Here is a 10,044-nt window from a genome sequence, read left to right on the forward strand (position 1 = left end):
CGGCAAAGTCGATATATTCTTGTTGCTTTTTGCTCTCCGTCACCGTTGTTGAGCTCGATCCGAGCCTCAACGCCGATGAAGGAGTTGAAAATCATTAGCACACCGTACGGCGGCCAGCACACTTTTTATTGCTTTATGACGTTGAATTTTTGAACTGTCCATCAGCGCGCGTCACGCGTGGCCATGACCGTCGTATGGACAACAGACAGTTCGATCCAATCCGATCGGATCGATCGATCAAAATTCGCACCCATACACACCCGCGGAAGGCACAATTCTTCGAAGAAGACGACGATGGATAATGAGCCATCGAGCATGAAGTAATGATCCCCCGGCTTTCGGGTTCGGTTTCGAAGACGAATCAGACGACCGGGTTCAATCATCGACCACAACAACAAACAGTCAGGCAGGCAGAAAATCAGTCGTCACTTCCAGCTTCGCCGTAATCTCGCTGAAACAGGTTTCGTTGAAGTCGGAGCCCCCTTGAAGCATGGCGTGGAGATTTTACTCGGGAGCCTCCAAGTGCATACTGTATACCTTAAACTGAGGAAAAAAAGGGAAAGGAGACCGGTGAAGTGGGCAATAACAAATAATCATGATCATCATCGGCATTCGGCACGAATCTGCTCAGTGAGTTTGCCTCTGAGCGCGCACATCAGGACAAAAAAGTCGGAAAAAGTCGCAACACCCTTCGGGTTTCGAACAACTTGTTTATGGAATCAGTGCCGCCTGATGACCCGCGACGATGTGCAGCGGCATCTTCCGAGGCAAGGCAATTGAACGTGTCACGCACAATTGGGACCAGTACTCACCGTTTCTGAAGACAACAACAAGTTGTCAACCCCATTGATTCGCTTGAGATCTGAAAAACAGCCACATCACATTACAAAAAAAAGGTGGCCATGTGGTCTAGGTTACCGGTCCACTCCTATGCAGAACAATCAGCATTGGCGTTGTTTTGATGTGGCTTATAATTATCGTCATCTCTCAAAAGCGGAAAATCTTATCAGAGCAATGTTCTCCGATTGTGTTCATCCATGCCTCAGCAATGTTTCGAAACAGGGTCGACGACAAGCCTGACTTACTTCTAATTGTCATTACATCCATCATCGTACTCCTGTGGAGCTTTGTTTATCTTTATTACGATACTTTCTCGCTGGAAATTAATCTGGAAATAATTGAAAAGCACACATCAACAGTACTTCATTTCGAGCGAACACCAACAACCGGTTCGCCGCCATCTTACCTTGATCTTCCGGGGCTGGCACGGTCGCCAATTGGAGGAGGACTATCGTTCACCGCAGGGATCCCTGGTTCTCGTCAAACGTCTTCGGGTCTACTCCCATGGGCAAAATGACAACCGACAATCGTTCGCTTGGTGGGACCATATATATTCCCTGCAAAAACGGTAAAACGCTTGGATTAATTGACAGATCGACAAATACCGGTTCTGAGAGTGTGACACCTTCCTTCTTAAAACCTTACAAGCGAACGAATGATGTCAGCCGCTCGCTTATTAACCGACAGCCGCCGCCGGGTGACTAAGCGGTTGCCAAGTGCAGCGTTTCGATTTGTCGGAATGTAAATAATCAACGGGTTGCTTGGATTGTCAACTGCAAAACTACCAATTACCCCAAGCCGAATCAACTCAACTCTTAACTTTAGAGAGTGAGTTTAACCACCAAACAGTTGAAATTGAAAGCTTACTCATAGCGTTGAGGTTACTGATCCAAAACCACTCATAATGATGTGTCATCTCAACCTGTAGCAAAGCGGACCTTCACCTTTGAACCCCCTTTGGTTTGCATCTGTCAAATTGTTTCTCAGACATCCATCCGAGAGCGCTAAATAGCTGCTGTTGCAGCTACCCATTCAGTGATATGCTAATAAATTGCAAATAAGTGTGTGAACTTTTTCCACATCTCATTCAATAACAGAAACCGAGAGACAGAGAAAAAGAGATGATTGCACCCCAAGCAAGTAGTACCAGGTATTGTGTCAAAATCACCTATGCGATGATGACGACGATAGCGCGATCATTGTGACGTGAAGATCGTCTGCGATATCCATCAACCCATCCTCTACTCAGGCGTTGAACAAATAATAAACGGTGTGCGATCAGGCAAGCAGGCGCTAATCAGAAAGAAAATGGCGCCCTTTGACAGATGGCTTGTTGGTTACAACAACAACAACAACAACAACAAGGGGAACAAACGCTTCCGCGCCAATTGATTGAACTGGTAATTTTGCACAAACACACACCACGGACCGATTTCGGTGTTTGACAGCTCCACCCAAAACGGCAACGGCACGTTTCTGTTCCTACCCCCAGTTACCCTGAGGCGATTGAGCTGTGCAACTACACAAACCTGAACCGAGACCCAAGGAAGAAAGCAGCAATCGAAGCGTTTGCTCTGGCTTGTGTTGTGATATCAAAAACAAAGCATGCCATGACGCGGCGGCTGGCAGGCAGCGATGAATGCTTACTCCCCGGCTGTTTAAACGGGTTAGAGCGCCGTATCCTTGCCGACGGGCAAATGCAATTATTTCTCATTACTTATTCCCTCGAACGTAAACGGCAGGCAGGCTTGGCGGCGAGTATTCATGCTCATGTAGCTGCCGCCGCGTCATCGCTTCCAGGGTAGCCGCGCCGCCATCAGCCACCAGGAACGACACGGGCCATTGCTGCTGCGAATTCCATGTTCAACCGCCACCTCAACTCGCTCTCGTTTCTGGCTGTCTCTCTGGGTCTGGTCTGGGTGCTGCTGATCGATTACACTCATTTTCGTTTTAATTTTGCTACTCGGACCTCGGTGCTCTCCAAAACACGAAAACTACCGTCGTCACGGCACTCGGCAGGCAAAAATCGAATAAATATTTAATTCAATCCCATTTCTCTTCATTTACCTTTTGCGCCAGTTCCCCCTTCGGGGGCTAATAGTTTCATTCAATTAGATCCCCCAATATGTTTCTACTATTGGAGGAATCCCAAGGGTAGTCCCTTGAGACCAGAAACCTTAAGCCTTTTATTCAAACGAAAAACAAGGACTACTCGACTGCTGAAGAAGTTGCTAAATCAATAGCTCCCAGCAAAGATTACTAGATTACCTGAAACACAACGGACAAACGTCATCAACTATTCATCTTTTCCGAAACGACCCAACTAAATCAACGTTTAACCAATTTTCTCGCAAACAAACTCTAAACGAAAATCAACGCTCGCTTGCTTTGTTTACAACAGCAGCACCACTGCCATCAGCTGCAGAGGAATGCAGAGTCAAGCGCCCAGCGGAAACTTGTCATAAACATAACCTCATTCTGTCCCCCAGCTTAGCTTAGCACAGGCGAGCGCTCGTCAATATCCGTCGGTCTTTGCCATCATCGTCGTCGTCATCCTTCCTGGATCGTCGGACTAGTTTTCTTTCTAAACAAACAGCCGCCCATCCGACGAAATGACAAATACCCATTTACAGCTTTCTCGGGTTGACGACGCTCTGCTGAATGCTCTCTGTTTCTTCGTCTTCGGAGGGACATCTAAATCACATTAACGCTTCAATCAATCAAATTTCCGGTTGGCTCCCGACTAGAAAAAAAAACTTAAAACTGCTACCGAAAAGCAAATCCGGAGCTACCACTCCGTTTATTGTTATTGAAAATATCAATTTAATTTGTCTTATCTTTATTGGACTTAAAAGACAGAGAAGGAAGGAAAACTAGAGCTCAAAGTCAGAAGAAGTCACCATAAACAGATTCCATTTCCGTCTTCCTGGGCAATAAACGGAACCAAAGGAGGAAAAAAAACAAAGCACTTCGAAATATGCTTCAGATCCCGAAATTAGAAATAGTCCACACTCCAAAAAATTTAAAATCGAAAATTTACTGAATACTTTTTAAAAAATGGACACCCGCCTAATCATTCTCAATTTTCTCTCACCGTTACAGATCGCAATGTGCAGGACACCTGAAAGCGACACAATCAACGAACATTTCCCGAAGGGATACTTAAATTGAAAAACCTACACAAAACCCAGTGAAAAGTTTTCGAGCCTCAAAACCCGGCACCGAAAACCCCCAGAAATCCGACCCAAATGGTTATGTCGCCAAGTAGACGACTGTCACCGCCAGGAATTGCCACGCATCCGATGAACATGCATTTGAGCCAGCTGCAACACTCCCAGCTGCAATTGTCGTCGCAGATGCATCAGAAGCTGGCGGCCGGACTGACGCCCAACCACATGAGCGGCTTCTTCAAGAGCCCGTCAACGTCGCCGAGCAGTGCCGGCGCTAATATGAGCAACAGCAACAGTTTAAACAACAACAATAACCATCATCACATCAGCAAAAGTCAGAGTAACAACAACAATAACAACGGAACGCCTACAAGTATGCCGTCTGCCACGGAATTATCAACCCACCCTCTGAACCGTTTGCAGTCGATGCAGCCGTTCGATTTTCGGAAGTTGAGCGCAGCCGCCGCTGGGCTGAGTGCGTTCACAGCAGGTCTGCCGCCGCCACGACTAAGCCCGGAAGCAGCTGCCGCACAGCACCACTTCAACCAGCAGCAAGCCGCCGCAGCAGCCGCCTACTCACACGCTACAGCCAAACGGCGAGAATCGCAAGCTTCCGACTCGTCACCAACTGCTCGAGACCATGCAGCAGCCGCCGCTAACTTCATGAATCTCTCGATGGCCGGCCACGGCCTACCATTCCCAATCCCGCCACCTCCTCCACCAACCTCGGTCGCCATGTCCCTGGCCAACTCCTTAAACCACTCAGCTGCCGCAATGGCCGCCTCTCTATCGGGCAATCCCCTAGCTGCAAGCTTTGTGGCGCAGTCCTTCCCAAACCTACTAGCAGCTTCAGCCGCCCGGGAACATGCTCGCAGCAAGTCACCGCTAACCTCAAACCACAAGCTCACGCTTAAAACCGAAAAACCCTCGGACAAGTCTGACATCGAGAAAAACCACCACCGCGAGGAAAGCGTGCTAAATCTCAGCCGTGACCTAGCTGCTGCAGCTGCCGCTAACCAGCACATCTCCCGTCAAGGTCTACCCTCGCACATGGCCCGAATCGGAGGCGCTGGGCTCCCCCCGCACCTCAAGAAACCTCAATCTCCCAGCAAGCGCCAATGGGGTTCCCTACCCCCAAACCTAGGCACCCAGTTCGTCAACCCGGCCACCGGCAAAAAGCGGGTCCAGTGCAATGTCTGCCTGAAAACCTTCTGCGACAAGGGCGCCCTCAAGATCCACTTCTCGGCCGTCCACCTGCGGGAAATGCACAAGTGCACCGTCGAGGGTTGCAGCATGATGTTCAGCTCCCGACGATCCCGCAATCGGCACAGCGCCAACCCGAACCCGAAACTCCACTCCCCTCATCTCCGTCGCAAGATCTCACCCCACGATGGACGCACCGCTCAACCCCATCCGATGCTTTTACCTTCGCCAGGACTCCCAATGCCAAACGGACTCAACCCGCTGCATCCGTTTGCCCCGTTCCCGTTGCTTCCACCCGGGGATATGCGACACCACTCGCTTTCCGCGCTCGAGTTCAAGGCCAACATGGAGGCTAGCATGCACCGGCGGCTACAAGAGCAGGAGAAACAACGCGCTGCCGCCGCCGCTGGAGAAGGTCAACGACCGCAGTCCATGAGTCCAGAGAACTACCGCTATAGGAGTCCGCTGGACGACAACGTGGACAAATACGGCAGCTCGATCGGAAGCCACCTGGACGATCTGGATGACGATGACGATGATGACGACAAAAATGGAATCGTTATCGATGGACACGACGATGACGACGATGACGATATGCAGGGTTTCGATATGTCGATGAGTTCCGAATCGGAGGATGTGAAGTCGTTCCATCACTCGGGAACGCCGGAGCAGGAGTACGATAGTGATCGTTTGAGTAACCATCATCTGCGATACCAGGAAGCTTCCGAGATGGGATCGGAGAATGAGCCGCAGGACTTTAGCATAGCGAAAACGGTGGTGACCAAGCAGGAAAAGCAGCATTCCGTGAGTTCGGATGGTGATGAAGTTGGTAGTAACGTCGACAGTAATGAAGATTCCTCAGTTAACGATTCGCAATTGGCGCGGGATGATTTGAACGCAGCTATGTCGATCAACAAACGCAAGAGGAAGAGCATGAACCCGACAAAGTGTGCAATTACGCAGGAGGAGAGTGAAGAAAGGGATGGTGATGAGGCTGAACCATTGATCAAGCAGATTAAGTTAGAGACGGCGCCGCTTTCGTTGGTGAATGATCGACGAGAATCGGTTTCGCCGCGTGCGAATGGTGAAGCTGCTCCTGAGGAAGCTGAGGCTGTGGAAGAGAATTCGTCGGCGATGAAGATTAAGGCGGAACCGAGTGAGCCGCAGGATGAGGCGGAAAACCTGTCGCTAGATCTGTCGAAGAAGCGTTCAACGCCGGACGTTAACGCGAATGAAAAGTTCACCAAATATACGATCGAGTGTAAACCGGCCTCGGAGCTGATGGAGGATCCGATGTCCCTGGTGCGCCCGATGCGAGAGGAAGAATTGCGCATTGAAGCGGAAGATTTGCGGAGACCTAGCTCGGTTGAAAGCAAGAAGAGCGCAGAGGGATTGGATGCCGCGAATACGCTGCGGAGGTTGGAGAATCTCTCGCACGGGCCGTTAAACGAAATGATGCAACGAGGAGGACTGCCGCAGTTTCCTCCACTGAGCTATCTGATGAATGCTGCCCCACCAAGTCCGGCGAGGTCTAGAAGTCCTTCGCCACATCCAACGGGGGCTAGTCCGCAGCACGAGATCGACTCCGACGACAACGTAGATTACTGCGAGGAAGGCAACTGCTTCAGTGACCCAAATACACCTCTCGACAAAGATAACCCAAAGAAATGTTCCGCTTGCGGTAGAATGTTCCAGAACCACTTCGCTGTGAAGGCTCACTACCAAAATGTGCATCTCAAGCTGCTGCACAAGTGCAATATCGATGGCTGTAATGCGGCCTTCCCTTCGAAACGTAGCCGCGATCGTCATGCTTCGAACCTGAATCTTCACCGGAAGCTGCTCTCTACTAGCTCGGATAGTAGTGAAACGGTCCTGCCGATGGAGAAACAGTTCCCCTCCTTCCCCGGACCACTTCCCACTGAGTTCCTAGCCCGGCTTTATGCCGACTCCCAGAAGTTCCCTATGAACTTGGAAGCCTTCAAGAACCACCTCCCGAATGCCGGTACTTACGCGGATCACTTCCTAAACGCAAACGGCCAGCGATTCCCGCCGGCAGCCGCCAATCCTTTCCTGTTCCCACCGCTGGGAGGTCTCGCCGGTTTTCCGGGACTGTCACAGTTCTCCCACCTTCTGCCACACCCCCTGAACGGCATCTCGTCCCAGCTGACCACCGGCGGCGGCGGCGGCCGAATGTCCCGCTCGGATTCACCCATCTCAGCCTGTTCCCCGCCAACCTCCACCAACATTCCCTCACCCCTTTCGCACCATCACCATTCGGATCAGCAGCAGGAATCGGCCGCAGCTATGCACCGATCGCCGGCGGCCACGCCACTCGAGGAGGCACGCAAGGGCCAGAAAACTCCGGACTCCCTTTCGTGACCGACCATGATGCTGATGGCGGGAATCCAGCAACGGCAATAGTCAGTATGCGCACACGGCAGATGAACAGCAACAGATTCAGGGATTCCACAGTTCCCCAACCCTCTTCACCACCCACCCGCCTCGGGCTAATCAAAAGAGGCCCGCTCGCGTGTGTGAGTGTTTGTGTATAGCATAGGACGATTAATTAAGGAGGGCGCGTGCGCTCCCAAGCAATGATGTTATCTCGGCAATGATGCAATTGGAGAAAAAAAACAACTCTAGAACAGAAAAAAAAAACCCAGACGCAAACTCGAAAGACTCAAATTTTCTTGTTTCGAATTTTTGTTGATTTTTATTTTCGCTCTGGGTATTAAGATTGAGGATTAATCAAGCATATAAAGGAAAAAGTGATCTCGTTTGACTCTCTTTTTATAAATATACTTATTTTGTAATTAACGGTTATCGCTATTAAATTAGGTTCTCCACGAGCTTATCCGGATGGATTTTTATTTCGTCCGGGTTCGAATTAAGCTTATCTCCCCCTCTTCTGAGCGCTGTGTTAGGGCTTCAAAAAAAAGTCGGAGAGATCGTAAATCACACTTAACGCAAAGTGCCCCCAGTGATATGTAACAAAAAAAATTCTCATGTTTTGGCACAGTTTCGAGGTTCAAAAACCGAAGCAAAAGCTCATTTCGAACCACTATTTCACAAGCATAAAATTTAAGGTTTTTATTAGAAAATTGAAACAAAAATTAAATCCGTAGCTTTCATAAGAAAAAAAAAAAAGAAATCGTAACACGTAAGCTTCTCCAGTTCCTAAAAATGAGAAAAAAAAATTTCCCCTGTGTAGCTTTCATTCATCGAAAGTTGGCGTAGACTTTTCCCAAAAATTAAACAAACAACGAACTTTTACTTAAACAAACATGTTTACTGTTTTTAACCAACGTACCTTTTATTTTATTTTATCTCATCAAACTATTTAAAAAAAACACCAAAATCTTCCACTACAAAAATTAGACCCCTAGATAAACGCTAATTGTAAAACAAGAGATCAAACAAATGAACAAAACAACTTACGAAACAAACAAACAAACAAAGAATCCCCTACTGAATATTCTCTAGGCTTAGAAGCTCGTCGCCGCAGACGAATCGATTCAATAAAATATGTAATAATAATAATTGAAAAATGTGCAATATTTTCGTCCTCTTTTGTGGTCTGTAATAGGTAATTGATAGTAGTCCCTTAGTGTAATTATTGAAAAAAAAAAACAAAAAGCAGCGCATAGTTACAAGATATGTACTTTTACGCAAACACTCTAGCCGTTAAGGGGAAACAAATTTAGCATATTTAACCTTCTAAGTGAATGAATAAGTAATTTAAACGTGAATAAAAAAAAAACTTATAAAAATATAAATAAAAATTCTACACTTTAGGAAAAAGAATCGGACGTAATGAAAGAAAAACCTGTAAATAGTCTTAACATTAAAACATCAAAAGAACAGCGTAGATAATTACTTAAATTGATATTATCGGTTAGAAGGCCAGCTTCATTCTAAATGAAGCGTCAACAAAGAGAGAATCAACTTACGATTACGTAAAATAAAAAAAAATTAAACATAGAAACTAACACACACACACATCTCTTATCCATTCATTCAAAAATGAAAGAAGAACAAAAATCATAAAAAATATGAAAGAAAAAATATCAAAAATATCAATAATTATACGAATAAAAACAAACCAACAATACACATTATCCCGCAAAACGGTATCGTTTAATGTTTTCCACGAAAAAATCAAACGTAAAAAAAAAAACAAATCTTTCGACTATTGAAAAAAAACCTACTTGTTTCCGTTTCCGGCGTTAAGTTGTGTTGTCTTCTTGTTCCAAATTGGCGCAATATATTTCTCTCTAACAATATCAGTTTTTATGATACCGCAACAAACAAATCAAATACCTACCTTTATATTTATTATTTTTTAATTGAACGGCGAATAAAATATCGTGTCTTTCTCTCTAACTGCAAGAAGAACAAAGTAAAAAAAATCAAACGTCACAAGCTGGACGAAGGTGAAAAAAAAAAGAAAAAAAAACAATGAAAACAACCCTCCCAAAAAGTGGAAAAAATATGTGAAAATAAATTATTTTTATTATTACAAAAAAAAATTCCCACTGTCTTTTTCCTTTCATTTCTTACCTTTTTTGGCACTTTTCGGTCGGATGACAAATGTCCCTGATAGCGGGTAGGTCGCGCGGGTTCAAGTTTCCAATAATGGTTCCTCGTTCGGTTTTTCACACCTTGCACACTGCAGACCATGTGATTTTTGTTTTGAGTTTTCTTGCTGTGCGGCGCACAATCTTTCCGCTTGCTTTGTTCATGTTTTCATTCGCGTTTGAATTTGAGAATGACCGATGCATTTGTCCTGCGAAAAGTAGGAAGAAAATACAAAAAAATGTCAACATCTTAA

At 46.6% G+C, this 10,044-nt stretch overlaps 1 protein-coding gene across 1 annotated transcript; it reads left to right on the plus strand.

Annotated features, from left to right (window-relative positions):
* The first annotated feature begins 3,946 nt into the window (after positions 1 to 3,946).
* LOC129760878 (uncharacterized) lies at positions 3,947 to 9,717 on the plus strand. The gene has a single exon (XM_055758559.1). It carries the CDS (start codon positions 4,089 to 4,091, stop codon positions 7,590 to 7,592), a length of 3,504 nt encoding a protein of 1,167 aa, XP_055614534.1. The 5' UTR covers positions 3,947 to 4,088; the 3' UTR covers positions 7,593 to 9,717.
* The last annotated feature ends 327 nt before the right edge of the window (positions 9,718 to 10,044 follow it).

This window comes from Uranotaenia lowii, unplaced genomic scaffold (assembly GCF_029784155.1).
Source record: "Uranotaenia lowii strain MFRU-FL unplaced genomic scaffold, ASM2978415v1 HiC_scaffold_799, whole genome shotgun sequence".
NCBI classification, from domain to species: domain Eukaryota; kingdom Metazoa; phylum Arthropoda; class Insecta; order Diptera; family Culicidae; genus Uranotaenia; species Uranotaenia lowii.